The 21931-nt window shown below is 35.3% G+C and overlaps 2 protein-coding genes and 1 long non-coding RNA gene across 7 annotated transcripts; 1 reads left to right on the top strand and 2 right to left on the bottom strand.

The window, feature by feature from the left end:
• Positions 1-2: 2 nt before the first annotated feature.
• On the bottom strand, positions 3-3839 carry Ccdc58 (Coiled-coil domain-containing 58). The gene is made up of 4 exons (XM_071583765.1): positions 3718-3839; positions 3339-3464; positions 487-633; positions 3-406 (listed from the first exon to the last, which is right to left on the bottom strand). Exons 1-4 carry the CDS (start codon positions 3763-3765, stop codon positions 296-298), a joined length of 432 nt encoding a protein of 143 aa, XP_071439866.1. The 5' UTR covers positions 3766-3839; the 3' UTR covers positions 3-295.
• Positions 1478-20402, top strand: Kap-alpha1 (karyopherin alpha1). 5 transcript variants are annotated; one of them, XM_071583755.1, is made up of 10 exons: positions 3812-3904; positions 4003-4037; positions 4345-4530; positions 4612-4827; positions 5991-6211; positions 9918-10181; positions 12545-12749; positions 12842-12985; positions 15194-15353; positions 17195-20402. In XM_071583755.1, the coding sequence occupies exons 3-10, from the start codon at positions 4345-4347 to the stop codon at positions 17383-17385; spliced, it is 1587 nt and encodes a 528-aa protein (XP_071439856.1). In that variant the 5' UTR covers positions 3812-3904; positions 4003-4037; the 3' UTR covers positions 17386-20402. The 5 variants fall into 5 exon arrangements, with proteins under 5 accessions (XP_071439860.1, XP_071439857.1, XP_071439856.1 ...); XM_071583757.1 differs by having other exon boundaries at positions 3817-3904; positions 4003-4015; XM_071583759.1 differs by lacking the exons at positions 3812-3904; positions 4003-4037 and adding an exon at positions 1478-1535.
• LOC139686737 (uncharacterized) lies at positions 20400-21687 on the bottom strand. The gene is made up of 2 exons (XR_011700555.1): positions 21497-21687; positions 20400-21236 (listed from the first exon to the last, which is right to left on the bottom strand). It is a non-coding gene; the product is annotated as an uncharacterized lncRNA (long non-coding RNA).
• Positions 21688-21931: the final 244 nt, after the last annotated feature.

Here is a 21931-nt window from a genome sequence, read left to right on the forward strand (position 1 = left end):
AGTATTTTTGTACCCATATAATTGAGATTTATCACAAGTCAGTACAAATATAACAAGTCTAACATTATATTTTATAAAAAACATGTGCATAGCACATGACATGTAATTTTGTAACTATATAAATTTCCTTTCCAAAAGAAAATGGTTCCACAACACATGAGGAGTACCTTATTTCTCAGCTCCTGCATATCTAATTCGGCTCAATCCAGTCTGTAGGAAAACATGCCAATTTATAGCGGCAAGCTTTCACATGAGCACTACAAGTTGTTTCTGACTGGAACCACATTTCCATCACTTACACTTTGTCCGGAATTTTAAAAAATGATCTACAACGTTCATTGTACACTTTCAAACTCCTTTCTTTCACAACTTCCTCCACATTAAGTTCTGCTTGCAACAGTCGTAACTAAAGGAGAGTGTGGTCATAAAAAAATTAAAAGTAGATGTCTAATATTAACTCACAATGCCAAAGAATATAAAATTTACCTTTGTTTGCTCTTTTCTCAAAATCTTCAATAGACTAACATCATCTGGACTGCTCTCTCTCCTAGTTTTCATGTTTCGTACCTTATCAGCAACAACAGAAATGCACCTTTTAATAGACGATTCCCTGTGCTGATAGTTATTTTGCAACTGGAAAAGTTAAATATGACGTGACTAATTTGAGTTAAGTATGTTGATCACAAAAATGAGATGAGAGATTTAAAGCACTAATGTAACACTATAACCTTACACAAATTCAATTGTTCAGAAACAAACTAGTGACATATACTTTGAAAAAAGATTTGATAAAATGTATATTGGACTAGAATTGTTACTGAATCTGAGTAGGCTAATTTTGCATCAAAGAGAACATTGTTGCAGTCAACCTGCAATGACAATAATAGTCTTAAAGCCTTTTTTTGAGGCACAAATTAAAGATGAGATATAGAATTGATACATGAAATTACGTAAATAACAAAGCTAATATAAGAATAACACAACACAATGTCTATTTTAGAACAATATTTCATTATCCTAGTTTGGCAATATACATCATGGATGTCTTTTATTTAACAACAATTGAACATCACGTTTTCACAAGACAATAGAAAGAAATGTAGTTAATGATGAGTCTCAATGAAGAAGTAAGATTTTGTAATACTTCAATTATATTTAATTAATAAGCATACATGAGATTTCCTTTTTGTTGAGGGTTGAGCAGTAAAGAAAAATAAAATCGGGAAATCTCTTTATTTCAATAGGAATTAAATCAAGATGTGACCAGAAGGAATATTGATCAATATCTCCAGCACCAACTATCACCAATACATTCATGTATTTCGTTCACAGTGTGGATTTCTATGCAAAGTGGCATCTCAAGCAAAATCTAAAAGCTCACAGAAAATTTTATGATAAGCCAAACCAAATATGAGAATATTCAAAGCTTATACCCCCTTGGGTAAACTCTAAATACATTTTCCAGCCCTGGTGATGACAGAGTTTACATCCTTGCCAGCTGACTCAAGGGGGTTACAGGTTTGATGCCCTCCTAGGTAGGTCTCTTTCCACAGATGGCTTAGGTGTCAGTGATTGTTTTTGTTATTTCATGTTTACAATACAAGGTATGTGGTCATTCTTGGCTGTTTCCCAATTAAGACTAAAGAAAAAAATATTTGATTCCCAGCCTGAGATTGAGGCAAATTCCTTAATAGTTAAGATCTTTGGGCAATCTGGGACCACTGCAAGAAGGCCCAAAAGAGCAAGTAATCAAAGAATATTTCGGTTAAAAGAGGCCATTGGAAAAGTTTTTAAAAAACTAATGCATTGATAGTCATCATTGCATGCTTAAATTAAATTGTGATCCATATTGTGATAATTAAATTTGTACATCTATGAGAATAATAATAAAATTTATTTTTAATCATATAATTAGCTCATGTTATTGATTAGCAAGCATGTAAACTCACCATTCATTAGAGGGATTAATTATTCTGATAATCATACTCCTAGATACTCAACAAAAATTTTGTAACCCCTTGGTAGTAAATATGTTACCTGTATGCCAAGCACAGCTATTGAGAATGGGAATTATCTTGCAATGTAAGGCTACAATCAGTCTTTTTAGTCCTTGTTATATTCATATAAATACCAATGTATGAGTTTGTATCAGGTGCAATGCAAAATTTATAATTCACAGAATCAATAAAGAAATTTAATTAGATTGGAGGGATTAAGTAAGAGTCTACATCCAAAGGGCTATCCAATTATGTCATTTTAAGGAGAATACCTTCGGTAGAAAAACATAGTTGACCAAACAGAAAATTAACCAAATTCAAATAGAATCCATCATATGATTTAATGTATACTAGAGCTAATTTGGTGCAGATTACACATAAAGATTCATGCAAACCTCAAGAGTATGCCTACTTAAAAGCATCGACAGTGAAAAAACATGAAAAATATTACCATTAACACACCAAAAAGGATTTCATACTTTTGCTACAAAAAGCTACTGATTACACTAGATTCATACCGTCCTTACAAAAATGACAAAAACAGCACATCGGCACTTTAAGAATTTTTCCCTCTTTGTGCTTAAACTGCATTTAAGTATGGTATGGAATTCATACAACATATATAATGCTATTAATGATGGATTGCTTCAGGTTCATCCAATGGTAGAACTTTAAGTTTAATCGATTCCAAACAAATATTACATGGACAGACAAACAATAATCTTGAAAGATTGTGCAAATTAAATCATTATATTTAAGGATCTGAGATCCATGGATACATATAAAAGTTTAAGATAATTTATCAGTTACATTATAAATTATTGGCATTTTTGGACTACACAAGAAGTATTATTGTTGTATGATCTTTAGGCAAATAAAATGTATTATTATACCACAAAATGTGGTAGATAACATATTGCTGTGTAAAGTCATTGATTATTCCGACGATTGAAAATTGAGTAATATGAAAAGACCGGACGGTATTCACCTTAATCGTTAGTTTGGCTGATTGGGAAAGGTTATGAATTACAAAAAAATTTCAAGAGAGGGTAAAAATGTTACCATTAGGGGTTAGGCAGGCACCATTAGCATGCCAACCTACCACCGATTCCTTTCATTTGCTTTTGACTAATATTGCTTTGGACTTTGAAAATATAGGCGACTTGATCTTATTAACAATTTAATCATTTTAACGGCACCCTAAGGCACACTAGCAGTTTATTGTTCAGACGGCATTGTTTAAATTCTAGTCATGATCATCCGCCCATTAAGCCGGTTGGATGCATTTTTCACTACAAAGAAATAAAATATTCAGATATATCCACTCAACGGCGTATTTACCTGTCCGTATAGATCTTTGCACGTTGTTGTAGCATCTACATTTGCCTTAAATGACTCGGTCGGTAATGATGTATTCAATGTGTAAATAATTTTATCGTCTAATTCTCTCATTTTCTTTAGGGCTTCCTATAATACAAAAGAGAAGACATATGCTAAGGATTAAAGAAATTTGAGAGACCATGCTTGTACCATTTACATTAACGATCGTGGCTGTAAATAATTACGATAGTTCATTCACGTGAGGAAATATATGAACGATGCATCAGAGATATGTGAATAACTAACTAAATAATGAACCAAAGCATCCGCAGAGTGCAGTTTTGCTAAGAGATCCAGCAGAAAGATTTAACAATTCCCTAGACTCTAAATCAATACTTACTTGAAATTCCATAAAATCATCACATTCCGCGACCGTGGGCGCTGCCATTTTTCTTATATTCTCATCTCAGATCATTCGTCCGATTCGTCCCATGATTCCTTGTGAGAGGCCTTGAAGTTGAAAGTAGTTGCAAAATAAGTTTCTATGGAAATTTCGGCTTAAGTATTGCGCATAATAATACTACAAGGTATTTTTTAATACTTTTCATTATATACCTGGTCATTCTTAACAAAACTAATGTCAGTGCTTTTACAACTCGTTGACATGATTCCTCCTTGCTTATAGGTCAATTCTCACGGTATTGTTCTCTTTACAATAAGGTAGTATATTGCAAATTGTAGCCTAAATAACGAATTATGACCTATTTTTGGAGCGTATTTTATGTTATAGTGCATTGCTAGTGATTCAATCACAATTGCCCTGGTTTAGACAGTTCCACCTTTCAATGGTCTTGTCTTGTAGTAGACGTGATCCATACGTAATTATTGAGATCAAAAATTAGATATTCATTTGCGTGGTCCCACTGCCTTCGTATTTCATTTTATTGTTCGTTGGTTCGAATCCTTTGAAATTAATATTGTTTGGTAGTTTGATATTGATCTCGGACTCAATTTTCTCATCGCACAGATGTCGGGTGCCACACACAAACATCGTTACAAAAATCCAGCTTTGGATTCGCAAGAATTGAGACGAAGAAGAGAAGAGGAAGGTGTGCAATTAAGAAAACAGAAAAGGGAGCAACAACTCTTTAAGCGTAGAAATGTACATGTGCCAGAATTTCTTAAAGATGAAGAAAGTTCTGGATCAATGCAGGTAAGGAAAAGAGCAAGCAGTGACATACTTTTGGAGGAAATTATACGGTTTTATTGATAGTGTTTCCTCCTAACTTGACAGGAGGATCATAGCCAACCCTTAAACCAAAGTGGAATAACATCGGACATGGTCGAGGCCCTTTATAGTAACGATGTGGAGGAGCAGCTGGTTGCAACGCAGAAGTTCCGGAAACTTTTGTCACGGGAGCCAAATCCTCCAATTGATGAAGTCATACAAACTGGAATTGTACCTCGAATTGTTCAGTTTTTAAAAAATGATCAACATTGCACCCTCCAGGTGATATATCCTGGTATTTAGAGTAAACAGGCATAGTTTGGGGTTTCCTGTGATTTAATTTCAAGAAAAATAATATAAATTGTTGTTACATGCCCCGTAAATATGTTTATTAAATATTGATAGTAATGTAAGCATGAGTGACCAGAGAGAGAGAGAGTTGGCTTATAAAATGTGAAAATTTAGGGCCCGTTTTAGCAATGTGCAACCATGCATCAATTATAATTCTCCTTTATTTGAAAAATATTCTTAATCGTATTTTTGTCTCTGGTATAACGTAAGAGAGAGTCAATGAAAGTAAATTCATGATTTTCTGTGTATTGAATACTCATTCATGTTTACTAGTGTCTAACATTGATGTCAATTGTGTAAGTTGCTGTCTTCCTTATTTTTGTATGTACCCCAACATATACAGCCGCAATCAGCAAAGCCTGATTCATGTTTAATTTCGAATGAATTTAAGTGTACAGTTTTTTACCTGTGGGATCAACATGGCCAAATTAGATTTTTATCCATTTGACGTAAGATAGAAATGTTATATTCAGCAAATACACATTTGCATCTGCACTCTTTGAATGTGTCATTGACAGCTTCTTAATTCTTATGTATGGAGACTGCTAGCTTAAAATTTGACGTTTTTTTAATTAATGTTACTGAATTGAACTAATTCCAGTGTTCAATAATTTGGTCAAGAATTATTTGTTTATAATTATTACTAAGTTGTTGGTCAAAAAACGTAAAATTAAAAATGTTTTTGGTGTCACTGTCAATAATTTTAGATGAACTGAGGGAATGCTTAAGCAAATTGGAATATTTGTTCTATGAAAATGGGTTGGAACCAAAATTCTCAGTTTTTGTGTATGCAATTTTCCATAGGTAAAATTGGCACCCAAGTAATCATGTCTCCATATATTTCAAAGCACCTCTTGTCACCTCCTGTGGAACAAACTTCAGGGCGACTTAATGCATCCATTGGGTTCTGCTAATGCATTTCCTTGCATTCCCATTGATTGTAATAAATGTGTACTTGTATTTCTGTTCCATTTTGAAACTATTATAAATATGGCTCTTTTAGTAAGGTGCAATATTTTAAGTTGTATTTCTCATTTGTGTATGGATTATTATTATTCATTATTGCCTGATATTGTCTTTGCATCACATGCCAGTTTGAAGCTGCTTGGGCTTTAACGAACATAGCTTCTGGAACTTCAGTGCAGACGCGTATGGTAATAGAAGGTGGTGCTGTTCCAATTTTTGTCAAACTACTAGAATCAAGGCATGAAGATGTTCAAGAGCAGGCAGTATGGGCATTAGGAAATATTGCAGGGGATTCACCTGAATGCCGTGACCATGTATTGGATCAAGGAATATTAGTACCGCTCCTACAGTAAGTAACTTGTGAAGAAAGGCTTGAAGGTTCTGTGTATATTTTTGCATAATTTTCCATGTATATATTAATTAGCTTTAATAGTATTATAAAACATCCACTTGAAAGAAATTTGGAACCTTAATCATGCCTACAACAGCATAGGATGAGGTTTGGCACGTGTCTGAAAACTTAGCTAGTTCACCCCTTGTTTCAAGCCAAAAGTAAAGCATTTACAAGCTCAATAATTTTGTCTGGGTTAGGCGAAGAAGATTTTGCCTAGATTACCTCATTTGAAGATAAAATTTGATAGTAACAATGGTTTTAATGCAAAAACCATAAACACTGTAATCAACCTGAAAGTCAGTTTGGTGGGTGATAGTAGAGGTCACCCAGTACTTAGCCCTAATTGGCATGTAACATTCACATATTAAGGTAGGAGAGCCAGTTACTTTCTCTGTGCTGGTTATGTTTTCCCAGGAATATCTGATACCCAAAAAATCACAGCTTGGGTGAAGCTGAGGGTGCCCGGAGAGGCTTGCCCATGAATCAAACCTGGGCCTCCAGTCAGTAATCCAATGCTCTACCCCTGGACTACCGCATACCCCTTTAAAATATATATAATAATTTATATTTTATCTTACTGGTGAAGGCAGATTTTGGGTGGACACAGCCTATGCATTTCTCCTAACCAAAAACAACCTGGAGTTAGGCACTACATTAAGGTCCCACTTCGATACAGCTTATTTCTTTCCTCCCTTCATTCCACCCAACATTTCTATCTTATTCCTTCCCCTTCCTCATTTCTTCAATGTTCTCCCATCTATCACTGTCTTCAACATTCCATTGCAAATAAAAACGCTCGTTATCCATCTTTCCTGCCTCCCCTTGTTCCAACAATCCTCTCCCCTCCCTCAAATACCTAGCACTTCCTTGATTGTTTTCCTTTCAGTCCACGTCACCTTCTGTATCCTTCTCAACTTCCACATTTTAAAAGCCTCCAATCTATGCCTTTCAACCTGCTTCAATGACCATGTTTCTGCTCCTTACTGAAAGTCTCTGTCATTTCCTTCCTCCTTGATAAAGCTTCTTTGCCTTATGTCCCCACTACTTCGACCTTTTTGGTCCAAAACACTTCAAAGATAGGTTAATTGTTCCATCTGCTCTAGTTTTTGCCCTCCTATTTTAATGTTTAACTTAGCCTTTACCTTTCTTAAAAAACACATAACCTTTTTTTATTTATATTTGTTCTTATTTCATTTCTATCTCAATGAATTTCCAATTCACTCAGCACTGTTTGTAGATCCTTGGCTGACTGACAAACTAAAGCTTGATCATCAGCAGACCTAACTGATTTTATGAATTCCCCACAGACTTATATTCCCATCTCCAGTTCTTCCCATGCCTCTTTAATCATTTCCTCCACATATGTGTTGAACAGCACAGGCGATAATGGACACACCTGCCTTACTCCTCTTCCGAACATTGCCCATCTGGGCTATCCATCCACCACTTGCACCTGCTCAATCAATGACATCAATAGGTTGCAAATAAGTCTCCTATTTTCTGCTATACTTTCTTTGATCCCATTCAATTCACTCTTATCAAACATTTTCTCAAAATATACGAAACGGACCAATCGTCTGTCCGCATCTTCCCAGTGATGTTCCCTCATCACATTTTTGCATTTTGGGAATAGGAAAAAGTCGCAGGGGGTGAGATCTGGTGAATAAGGAGGATGATCAAGGATGGTGATTGAAGTTTTTGCCAGAAACTGGCAAACAATCAATACTGAATTTGCAGGTACATTGTAATGGTGAAGGATCCATCCATCATGTTTTGTTAAAATAGTGTGCACTGTTGATTTTCCTAAATTCAGTTCATCAGCTATCATCCGGACAGTTTTTTGACGATCAGGAAGGATAAGGGACTGCACACGATCAGTGTTGTCATCAATACAGGTGGTTGAAGGTTGTCCCAGCCTTGCATTATCTCTGGCATCTTGTTGGCCATCTTTAAAATGCTTAATCCAATTGAAAATGGATGTTTTCTTCAGAGCATCATCACCATCAACATTTCAGTAATTTCTTAATAACTTTTACAGCACTTCACCAAAAACTTGATGTTGATTCATTGCTCCATGATTTCATTAATTTCCATTTTCGACAAACAGTAAAATCAAGGACCACTGAGACTAACATAACTGGCACCATACACACAGCTCAATGATCCACCAAGCACAGAGGCTCATTGGGTCTCAGGAAACTAGCGCTGCCAGTGGACGCTGCTAGTGGGCTATAGTCCACGTCATGGCTGCCAGATTGCATCCCAGTTCGCGCGTTTATTGCACAGACCACGTACAATTCGAAATTCCTCTCTATTAGTGCCCCTCAATACAGCTGTGGTATCACGTGTACCTCTCCTCTTCGTGAACCCAAAATGATCATTCGGTTGCCCTGCTCTTATTGCTTTTATTGATGATTCTGAGAACCACCTAAGCTGCATGAAAAATCAAGCTAATTGTTATGTATTCCTCAAATAATTGCTGTTGTTCCCTTGTTTGGGTTTGGAACTGGAATAGGTCTTCCGCCAAAATCCCTCCCTCATGAATGCTGCCAATTAGTTCCCTCTACAGTACCTTGCTCTCTTTCGTAATTAATGATTTCCTCTACAGCCTGCTGATACTCCTTTTTCGATCCAATTAGTTTTTCTAAGTTATATTTCCTAAATTGTCTTCTCTGTTTTATCTTTTGGTGAGTCAAATTTCTTTTGGTATAATGATATTGTAAATAATATTATGGATTGGTCATGGTTGTTTCCATGTAACCGTAAATTCAAATGTTATTGTGTTTGCTTTTTCTTAGGAGATATAGGTCTAATAATGTGTTAGTTTGCCAATGTTATCTAGTGAATTGTTTTAAATTCTCATTACGTGTGAACAGTCATTGGCAAAAGCACAAATCCAGAAAACCTGTATGCCTGAACTCAGGTGGCCATTTTGTATTGCAAGCATTGCAAAGCTACCATTGTTTCGAGCTCATGATTAAATGGGTTAGGAATTTCAAACTTCATTTGATATAAGATATGCAAACCTTTCTTGCTGGTCTGAAATAGCCTGAAAACCCCAGAAATGGATACATGCGTTAATTCTCTTATCTCACCCTCAGGTTTTTTGGCAAAAGGAAAGTTTCATAATGTATTCTGTCTCTGGTTTATTTATTTTGTATATATAAGTCATTAATTCTCCTCAGTTGCTGATATTGGAAAGATAACATTCATATAAGCATCAAGAATATTTTTTAATTCCGTCTCTCCTGATTCTGAATGAATATTTATAAGTTTCTCTGTATATTAAAGAGGAATCTGATATATTGCAAAAGGTTAAATTGAATTAACATGAAAAACAGATGTAAAGTACTCCACTTTCTACTGTTACAATGTTAACAAGACTTCTTCATGGAATTATTATTGTACAGGCTTTTATTTTAATGTCATGATTTGAGGGACAATTATTCTACAAAACATATTTATCTATGATCTGCTTGAGCAATAGAAATTTTTTCTGCTCCGTAAACCAGCCTTCTTTTATTGTAATGTCTTAAATATATACTTATTTTGTGATTGCATAATAAAATGAAAACATGATCCCATTCAAATAATCAATGAAAGGCATTAAAGGAAAATTTCCAACTGTTGCTAATAAATATTTTGTTTTGCCTCCCTACAGGCTATTAAGTAAATCTTTACGCCTCTCAATGACTCGGAATGCTGTATGGGCGCTGTCCAATCTGTGTCGAGGGAAGAATCCTCCTCCTAACTTTCCTAAAGTCAGTCCATGCCTTCCAGTTCTCTCACGTCTATTATTCCATGGTGATCCAGATGTTTTGGCAGATGCATGTTGGGCCTTGTCGTACCTTTCCGATGGGACAAATGACAAGATCCAGGCTGTTGTAGATGCAGGTGTTTGCCGTAGGCTTGTTGAACTTCTAATGTAAGTATGGATCTTAAATTTTGGATTGGAATGCAAAATCCTTAGTATTTGCCCTACAATGACTTAGAATGAATTTTGAATATTAGTTTGTGAAATGCAGTAAAACCACATGTACACACATGAGTACATTATCCTTGGATTCACATAATTATCTTATCCAGTGAGGTTTGGTCTCCATATAAATAAAAGTGGTAAAAACCTCATAATGTGTAATTTAATTAGATTTTTGAGCCTGAGATTTATGTCAAATGGCACTGCTTTGTGGTGATAAAGTGATCTTTATTGCACTTTTCCTGGGTTAAATCAATATATATATTGTCACAAGGAGGAGGAAATAATTAACAGGGACATTGGGTAATGATGTTAAGAAAATCTTTGTCAAAACTTTGATATTGAGTGTGGTTTTGTACGGTGCAGAAACATGGTCATTGAAGCAGGTTGATTGGCGTAGAATAAAAGCTTCTAAAATGTGGTTGTGGAGAATGTTGGAAAAGGTGAAGTGGACTGAAAGGATAAGGGGAGAGAGGATTGTTTGGCGAAAGCCAAAAGAAACAGGAAAGATGGATGAAAAACATATTGATTGTCGATGGGATGTTGAAGAGTGTAATGGAGGGGAGAATGATAGACGAGCAAGGAAGGGGCAGGAATAGGATAGAGATGTTTGATGGAATGAAGGGAGGAAGGAAGTATACGGAGATGAAAAGGGGCTTGTTCATGAGTTTGATGTCGGGTTGTTTTGTTAGGAGAGACAAGGGAATTGTCGCTGTACCATATGGTAGATTTTGTCCATCAAAAACTTACTTCAACTGGTAGATTACTTGATACTATAAATATTATATATCTCCATGTATGTTATTCAATTTAAATTATTTATTAAATTGTTTATTAAGGCATTATACGATCAACTCTTGAAATGATCATTTGAGAAGTTATTTGCCAGCACAGTATCTGAACTGCTATAATCATTTTTGCTTTTTTCTGCAGAGCAAGGTTATTTTCTCAGTTTAAGTAATGCTAGAGCTGTTGACTGAATTAAGTTAGCATATAATGTCATCATAATATTGATTTACATCTTTCAAAGTTCTTTTGAATTGAGCCTGGATATTTTGAAGTCCATTTTTTTGGTTCCTTGAATTCCAAAGTAATGAATTTATATTACATTTCAAAAGCAAAAGTATCTAATTCGACCACACATGTGTTAGTGTACAACAGGCAAAACTACAGATTGATTGTTACTAAGCGGCAACCTATTATTTTTAAATATTGAAATACCATAGGTATATAAAATTTTGGAGTGTAAGAGAATACCTTGGTAGCTCAACCGGCTAAAGCACTCGGCTGGACATCAAGGGATCCAGGTTCAAATCCCAGTCAAGGCAAATGATTTTCACTCTTTGAAATTGTTCCATTATAATACACATGAGCAGATGATTCCACCAAAAGTTACTGTCGCAGCCACCCATAGTTCCTTTGAATTCATATACTGTATTTGATTGAAGGGCATAAGTGAGTTTAGACTTGTTTATAAGTGGTAGACCAACATTTAGGTTTGTATAACTGCCTTTTGTGATTTGTTTTTCACTGGCCACATTTTCTGTATAGTCAAAACCATTTAAATGTCATCTACAAGGTTGTGTCATTCATGAAGGTATATGTTTCTCCACCGTAAGCTGGAAGTAGAAGATACTTTATAAGTTTATCTTTCAACCTCCTTGATCCCATTGGGCAAAAGTATGGGTACAATTGTTTGTTTTACATAATTTCTCAAAGGCCAGTGGGGATCAGGATGGTGCAGTGGCTAAGGTACAGGCTTCTCACTGAGAGGGCTCGGGTTCAAATCCTGGAGACAGCAAATATTTATCAGTGGTTTCCTGATCCCTACTTGAGGTGCTCTGTGGAAAGCACTTTGAGTGAGTACGACATCCATCAAATGGGACATTAAACTGCGGATCCCTTGGTGCCTTTCGACAAGACTAGGCTAATGCCGATGCCGGGGTTCTATCCACCCTTCTTTTCCCATCCATCCCTAATGTGGCAAATGACCTTAGCTGTCGGTCGCCTCCCATAAAAACTACTACTACTCATAGGCCAGTTCCCTGAATCCTAATTATTTTTATTGTTTTGAAAGGATTTCAACTCTAACCCTGGCTAATTGAATCTTAAATAAAATACTCAATTGCTAGAGGCTATGATTAATCAAAAATATTAGTTACTATCATAATAGAAATTAATTTCTCTCAAGAATATCACGTCACAGATTATCCCATTCCTGTGTAGTAGTGTGGAATGGCAATAAATTTGGGGAATGTACAATTTCTGTTGATATGGTTATGTAATTGTTTTTCCTTATCCTGAAAATTCAGGCATCCTCAGCACAATGTGGTGTCGGCTGCTCTGCGAGCTGTTGGGAACATTGTTACTGGAGATGATGTTCAGACGCAAGTAATTCTTAATTGTACAGCTTTGCCATGTCTTGTCCACCTTCTAACATCATCATCAGAGTCTGTGAGAAAAGAGGCATGTTGGACCATATCAAACATTACTGCTGGAAATAGACAACAAATACAGGTATTTGACTGTTTAACTGCTTAACTGGACTTGTTGATGAATTTTCTTCCTATATGACAGTAATCTGCATTTTATTCTTTCCTATTCTACAGGCTGTTATTGATGCAAACATTTTTCCAGTCCTAATTGATTTACTATCTAAGGCTGAATTCAAAACAAGGAAGGAGTCAGCTTGGGCCATAACAAATGCAACTTCTGGAGGAACAGCAGACCAAATTCACTATTTAGTTGAACAGGTAAATTATTGCATATACACATGTTCAATTATTATGTACTTATGTTCAATTATTGCTCAGTACTTATATCAGAATGTGAAGTGGAAAAAATATTTTCTCTCCGGTGAATACCTGAAGATGGTTATCATAGTTACTCTAGTAGTTTCTTCATATTTTGGTAACAAATTTGGCTAAGAGAATATGAGCTAACTATATGAATTATCCGAAAAAATTAAAAACTATTTATTTCACTATCTGCAGTTATATACCCAGAATTTTCCTGGAAAAATTCTTACAAATCACTCTTCATCAATGTTAAAGACAGCTGATGAATATCAGAATCATTGCTGCCGTCTAGCAGCCAGTGAATCTAGTGATGACATTTCCATTGATACCTGTTGCATAACCAAATATAATAACATGCTGCTGATCACTTGTGGCATAAATGGTAGATTTTCACCTGAAGGCTCTTTTTTTCCTATTAGTACCATTTTAGATTATCTCAGACTGTTGTACCAAGAAGTGCAAAATGAATTTCTTAAACAGTATTGTGATGAATATTACTTCATCCTGCTGAAAAATTCCTTCATCTTCAGGGTTTTTGATTACTTTTAGCTTTTCACTTAAGTTAATATCCTGTCAATTCATTTTAGAATAATTACTTAACTATTTGCACCTTATCCTACGGTGAATTCAAAACTTGTCAATTTATTCCATGAAAAATATGTCACTGAATATGAACTGAACAGAATATTGGGGAAAAGGGTGTTCAATAAGTACCCGTGTTAGAAATGAAGAACCCATTTTTTCTAAAACATTTTTTTTTTATTTTTCAACATAGCCCCCTTTTAGAAAGATACACTTCTCCCAAAGTTCCAGCCATTTTTTTAACCCTTCCAAAAAATAGGATTTATCGAACTCTCCAAAGTACGCCTCTGTCTCAGGGATAACTTCCTTATATGAGCTAAATGTTTTTCCCACGAGCCATTTCTTCGTGTTAGGGAATAAGAAAAAGTCGCTGGGAGCCAGACTAGGTGAATGGGGGGGGGGTACTGCAGCAATTCATAATGTAGTTCATGCAGTTTGGCGGCGACAACTCCGGATGAATGTGCTGGTGCGTTATCATGGTGAAATAGCACCTTCTTTTTCACCAAATGCGGCTGTGTCTACTTAAATTTTTTGTCAAAGCGGTCCAATAACTCACTGTAGTATTTCCCAGTGGTTGTTCTTCCTTTTTCTAAAAAATCCATGAGGATGATGCCATTTGCATCCCAAAAATCCGTCGCGATGACCTTTCTGGCCAATCGGACCATCTTCACCTTCTTTGGAGCAGATTCACCGGGAGAAATCCATTGTTTTGATTGTTGCTTAGTTTCTGGTATGTAATGATAAATCCAGGTTTCATCAACAGTGATAACTCGAGGCAAAAACACCTAAGGATCTCGCTTAAATTGCTGCAAACACTGCTTCGAAGTTGACAGCCAGATCAGCTTGTTGTCCACTGTGAGCAATCGCAGCACCCATCGGGCCGACAATTTTTTCATCACCAACTTATCATGTAAAATATTAATTGCCATTCCGGTCGACACACCCATGGCCTCTGCTACTTCACGCACTTTCGTTCGTCGATCAGGGAGAATCATGGCATGGACATTTTGAATGATTTCCTCGGTAACCACGTCTGCCAGGCATCCTGGTCACTCCTCATCAAAAACAGATGTTTTGACGAATTGACTCAAACTCATCATAGCAATACTGAATTCCAGCGAATATGAAATGGAAGATGAACGAGGAAATGAAATGCAGTAGCATTAATCAGGATGAAGGAATACCAGGAGGCAGTCCAAAAATTTCTTAGTGAGGACTGAGAGAGATGATAGTGTGAGGAAGGAAAACAAGCAAAGTAGTACTAGGCTTTTTTCATCTATTTCATTATAGATGTTGCTGATCATTGTGCATCCAAAACCAAAATTCAATAGTAGACTTATCGCTGAAAAAACATTCACAGTAACCATTCTGGCATTGCAATTTTCCATTTTGCATACATTTTGGATAAGTACTGACCTAGTTTCTATAGCAGCTCAGGTGCTCTTGCCATTAAAAATATAATAGAAATGCTTTTTGAAATTATTTTTAAAGTTTGCAGATGGCCTTGTTTTAACTTTGGTTTTTTATTGTGGATGATAAAACAAACATATCCCTTAAATAAAGGTTTTCATTTTTATTTAGGGCTGCATTCCTCCACTTTGTGGTCTCCTCACTGTAGTGGACACAAAGATAATTCAAGTGGCTCTGAATGGTTTGGAAAACATTTTGAGGTTAGGTGATCAAGATGCCAAGGCCTATGCTGGAGTCAACCCTTATGCAGTTCACATCGAGGAGTGTTATGGTAAGTAAGCAAAGGGCTAATCCATTTTGTGATTTTGTAATTTATTTAGGAGTGTAAGGCTATGGAGACTGCAATTATGCATAAAGCTTCATCCCAAATGAAATCATTGAGAAATGGCTCTGTGTATTCAAAAGCATTTCTACAAATATGGAACCAAATTTATCAACACCACCCCTCCTTTTCCCCTATCATATTTCATTTGCACCCTGCCTAAACCCCCTTCATACTTAATTTTTCCTAATATTCCTGTCATTATTTTAATAAAAAACATTTACAGAATTTCATCAAAAATGAGTCTTACAACAATTTGTTAATAGAATTAGAGCAGAATATTTCACAAAAACTGCAATAAATTATATTGAAAAAAATTTGATATTTTTACTTGACTTTTTCGAAGGAATTCAGCTCGATAAAAAGGGGAGCTTAATCTCAATGACTAATAAAAAATACTTGATTTATGAGGTAGGTTTTAGCATGATGATTATGTGCAAATAAAAGAAGACCAACCTAACATAACTAATCATTAAAGTCACAACACTTGATCCCTAGCACCCCTTATGACATAATGAAGGTGAAATCATTGCAGGGGTGTACGTATGTTATCAATCCTTTTCCTGATGAGGAAGCCCACATCAAAACATTTAAAAAGTGACTACTACATATATCCTAGAAATATTAAGATAGAAATCCTTAATGTGCTACAAATGATTTCCCCAAGAAAGTATTTTGCCATTCTTTTGCAACTAATGCATTTGTGGCCCATACCAATGGTTTACCATTTGAAATTTTGTGTATTGTGGGAAGAGTGAGTGAGTTTGGGTGAATCATTTTGAGCTTGTAATTTTTGAAAGGGATTGGTTGGTAATGCTTAGCGTATGATATCATATTGCCCTAATGTTTGAACTGCAGAAATAAATTATGCAATAGTTTTAACTCTACCTAAGAACAAAAAGTTATTAAATCTAGTTGGGTTATCAGGTGTGTACAGTATAACTTATGTTAAAAATAGCAGTTGATAGCCTCATAGTGAGTCTTGAAAAATTTTGCTGTAGAAAATATAGCAGAATACTATTTATTTAACAAAGAACTAAGTTATATTTTTGTGATAGGGAAACACTTATGTGTTTAAAAATTGGCTCTAACTAGTGGACTGTGGTACAATGCCACAACCATGATTGCTTTCAACATATGTATGGTGAATCATTACAAAATCTCTTCACTCAAAAGCATACAGAGATTCACAGTGTAAGAGGATACCTGTGTCCTGGCTCAAACAATTCGCCCAACATGGATTAGGGTTTGAATCCCAGTCTAGACAAATGATTGTTGCACTTAAATATTCCTGCATTTCTCCACTGCTGATTCACTCTCTTTTGATTACTTACCATCCCTTTCCATTAGTGTTTGCTTATCCCATCATATTAAGTATTTTTCAAAGCATGCTTTAAAATGTTAATGCTTTCTTTCTTTTATGATAATGTTGGACAATCATTTTAAGTTAGAAGCTTGAATGGGGTACTTACTCTATATGTATAAATTGTGAGGAGATAGATGTGATAGCAGTTGTGTTAAAGAATTTTGAAATTATGTATGTTCTTTCATTAAAATTGTCTCATCATTGAGTCACAATATACTTAAAGAATTATTGCCATTATGATTATGCCCTTGTTCTATTTTGGTATTTTACCTTTCAACTGATTTTTCATAAATTGTTGCATTGGATAGTACTAATATTAAATATTATTTTGCATGATTTCATTAATATTGATACATTATTAATTTCGATAGATGAGTATGTATGTTTATGTATTTTCCTTATATTTGAAAATCTTTTTTGCCAGGTCTAGACAAGATAGAATTTCTTCAATCTCACGAGAATATAGAAATATATCAGAAAGCCTTTGATATCATAGAGCAATACTTTGGCACTGAGGAAGATGATTCTCGTGTGGCCCCATCTGTAGATCGTGATGGTCAACAATACCAATTTAATGCTGACCAGAGTGTCCCCATGGGTGGATTTCAGTTCTGAAGTTCTTTTGATTTGCCTGCTTCCAAATATCCCAATTATTATCTGTTTCTTCTAAATCTGTCCATCTACAGTCCTGCTACTATCCATGGTAGATCATTACCTACACTATGGCCTGTACGATCTCTTGCAAGTGAGCAGCCTACTGAAATATGCATCTTGGCATGGAGACAAATTAGAAGAATCAATGAGTCATGCAAGTGATGAAGAAGGAAACTAGAGTGCCGCTTATTTCAAGGAAAATCCTACCAAGTGAAAAATCTAATGGATTAATTATAGATAGTCATTAGTAGTGATTCTTCTTTCACTTCCTTTGAAGTTAGAGGAGTTTCCTAGGAATATTGTTGGGTTTAATGCCTAAGCCTTTAAAAGGATAAAAAATTTGTATTCTTTTTTCAAAGTCAAAGAAAAAATTGTACATTCTTGCATGTACATTTACTTCAAATTCTGAAGAGACATTGTCATTTGATTTGTCTGTTTCAGAATCAGATGAAGGAACTAATAATTTAGTTACCATTGATTGTAAGTTTTTGTACTTACGCTGAATTTCATTGAAATCTATTCAGTGAAAACCTTTTAAAAATGTAAAAAGTGGCTCTTCTGTAAAAATACATTTTTGAGATTTCATATGTTTTTTATGAGATAAGAGTGATTTGCTGTTCCATTTTCTAAGTTATCATTAGGTTGATGCTTGAAGTCTCCAATGTGTCAAATGAGTATTCGGTGGAACTATAGGCTAAAATATTTCATAGTTGTTTATCACTGAATACTTTTCTTAGAATGTAAATTTCAACCAGTTTGCATTCTGTTATAACATTGAAACTTGTTTATCCATGTTACCCAATTCTCAGTTGTACATTTTTTTTGCTTGAGGATGAAGTACAGATTTGCTCAAATAGAAAAAAAAACCTGAGCATTGAATTTCAGGGTTACGAGGGTTCTTATTTTGAAATGTTTATGTTGTTCTTGATTGTTACCTAGGCAATTGGATATGTTGATGGTACACATTGATCTATTATCAAGTGTAAACTTGCTAAGAAAGAACAGTGTGCCTTAACTTCTTAATCTGCTATTTATATTTATGCTTTTAACTATATACCCTCTGCGTCACTCAGAATTGAATATATTTCTCTCTCCATGCTGATGGGCATACGAGGGTTCAGCTTTATGGCATTGAAAAGGTAAAAATTATTTCAGAGTTATTTCTTTAGTAATTAATGTTAACCTGGAAGAATCCATGGAGATCAGATATGTAAAGGTGGCATTAAACCCCTCTGTTTAACAACCTCATAAGCATCTTAACATATAAGTGAGCCTGATGCTAGTATCATTCACAAAAATTGGTGTGTGCATTGGCATGTTAAAAGTTTTTACCTAATACTTCCTGTGTAATGCATGTTTACCTCCGGTATAAACATGCAGTGATTCTGTTGATCATCATTTATTGCATCACCTCAAAGAATATTTTCAGTTTGTTTAATTTTCCAATGTTAAACTCTTTTTGTAATAAGGCAATGATACTAGCATAGGAAACCTTGGGTATGTGTGACAGTGGTGTTACATGACTAATACGACAAGAACGTAATGAATTTGAAGTGACTATGTGACTGTGAGTTCTACAAGACTGGTACAGAAAACAAGGAAATAATGGGAGTGGCCTGTTGAGAAGTTTGCGATTGGGTATTTGATGCTGTTTAAACTTCTCAAGAGTGGGTGAAATCGTTTTTTGACTTTGATGTGAATTTCCATGTTGTTTCCGAGCCTTGGGGCTCGGCCAAATCAAGGAACTGAAATGGGTCATGGAAGAAGTAGTAAGGATCATAAATCTCCTATTTTTTTTTTTTTAATCTTTACCTCTGTATTTATTTTAATAAGCCTATTCATTTTCTGTTGCTCAGTAATGGTGCTTACAACTTTTAATTTACAGTTTGTAAATACTCTTTACTTTGGACGGTAGAATTTATTTATGAGCATCATTTTCTTTTTACTTCATTTTGATAATATTCTGTCAAAGCAGTTTGAGAATAGACTCTGTAAATGTTATGAACTACCTTTTCTGTGAATAAGGGGGTCATGTGCATGCATATTTTTATTGTTGTGGTGAGAATTCAATGTGTTAATTCCATGAATGTGTTCCTGCTGCAAGTAATTAATAAATAATTATATTTCAAAGGTTAAAAATATAGGTGCCTTCGTCAGTACATACTTTACTCGCAGTTGTGTGTACAAAAAGCTTAAATCGCTTCATTAAATTCTAAAACTACCTCAGAGATAGGATTCCCATTAATGGTGTCCTGTTATTTGTTTTTATTTTGACTTGTTGCAGTGCTCATCTGTCTTGTTAACTTGAGGAGGAGACATTTCATGGCTTACTCAATAAGAAAACAATTTTTATCACATTCATGGAATTTTCCAAAAAATTGAGATGGTTCAGATATGGTTCACATAAAGCCACTCCCTGAACGCGCATTACATTAGATTATTGTTTTCTTGTAACCATAGATGATTTTTTTCATGAAAGAAGTAACTTTTTTTGCTAAAGCAAAAGCCAACTATCTTTGACAGACTGACAATTGTATAAGACTTTTTAATGACTGGTGACAAGTGGTGTGCATGTGTAGTTTTTCATAACTGATAGCATGTAGTATGCCACAAAGCACTACAAAAAATTTGAAATTACTTCTTGAGATTGATCTGTGATACAATTTATGTACCAAAGCTTTTCCTTAAACCCAAGCCAAAGGGCACAGTGCTGGCAGCATACTGCATTTATCAGTTTTTTTTAAAACCTTGCCTTGAATCACCGGAGAAACTTGTCTTTATTTGGGTACACATACTGTTATAAAAGTACACACTAGTCATTAAAATTTGGGATTTGTATTCATTTACAAATGAAAAGGTATTGTGATAGTATCCGTTCAATTGTAATTTTAAAAAAGCATGTTTGGAAGCCTCAATAATCCTGACGATCAGGGCTGAGGAGATTGTAAAATATACGAATAAACTTGAAGGCAAGATGAGTCCATCTATCATTTATATCCTTCATATTCAATTTTTTTACAGATTAGTTATAACAAAAATTATAATTCAAATACTGATTCGGGAATTATTTTAACATTGTTCACTAACCGAGAGAGAAGAGGATTAAGCACATCATCTTCAATCTCACCGCCCCAGCGCGTTCTCAAAGTATTGTGAACTTGATAATATGCATTTCCTTTAACATTTGGGACTCGAACAGTGAAAATATACACAACCTTATGTAGATTAGGAAAATCATTATCCAGCAAACTATGCAATTCTTTTGCAACACTGCCATTAAGTTTCTCAAGATTGTACATAATCATTTTCCTGCATTTTTTAATTTTGGTTATAAAATGATTCAAGAGGAATCCTGGTTTCAGTTCTGCATCATGTCCTGATATCTTGGCTATGTCTTGGTCACCGCAATCGTCAGGTTCAAATTTTAATCGTAATGCGGCACGAGTGATTTCACTGGCTAAAATTTTTGTAGTTTCAACAGCTTCATCATAAGCCATTACAAAAACTAACGGCGACATATGAGCGACACCAACGAATTCCATTAACGGTCCCACGATGGTGCTCCAGGTTTCGGGACTCTGGTTAGGATAATTAATCCGCCACGCTTCAGTGAGCTTCTTAAGTTCTTGCATCTGTTCTGAATGGTTTTCTGTTGCAGATTGACTTTGAGGATAATATACTGCAATAATGGTGCCGGCTACTAATATAAATAAGCTTATATAAACTATCCATTTCCTGACAACTGGCTTAGACCGAATCGTCTGATTTTTAGGGCTTATTTTTTTATCTTTACTAAACTCTTCCGATTCATCCTGTAAATAGGTAAGATACAATTACATATTGCACATATGTAGTACAACCCAGCAACCGCCGGTTTATTATCCCAAAATGTATCTAACTAAATAATGCAACACTGTAGGTGGGTAAAGAATTACAATCTTAGCCTTACAAGACAGTCCCAAATTAAAATGCTGAATCAGTTTGAGGGAAATCTTCAATAGATCTCTCATTACATTTTAAAGTGAAGCGCCAACAGGTGAGACACAAACATGAAACTCGCAACTCAACTTACCTCACTTGAATCATGTGGAGAAACTGAATCATCACAATCCTTTTCCATTGCCCAAATTAACACCTACTAGAACTCTGCACAACACATTTACACTCTTATGTTTACGTACTCTGAAGCTCGTTCGAGGACGGCATATGTTTTCCCCACATACCGGATTCACTGGGCGTACTAGCCAGGCAAATACAACGGGACTTCCGTCGATACTTTCGCGTCATCTACCAAATAGTTCTCGAACTATGTACATGAACTCGATCAGCCCACACCACAGCTACCAGCCCTTCCCTTACTCCGCACCATCACTTCCGGAATCGCCGCCGTTTTCAAAAGAGATAACGAAACGGATGGAGCTTTTAGGTTTACTAGGAAATAATCAAAATGCTTGGTCTCGCTACTGAACTTCCAGCTGTACTGTGCTAGTCTTCTAGGAATTTTGTT

This window comes from Hetaerina americana, unplaced genomic scaffold (assembly GCF_022747635.1).
Source record: "Hetaerina americana unplaced genomic scaffold, ioHetAmer1.1.p SCAF_15, whole genome shotgun sequence".
Classification (NCBI taxonomy): Eukaryota; Metazoa; Arthropoda; class Insecta; order Odonata; family Calopterygidae; genus Hetaerina; species Hetaerina americana.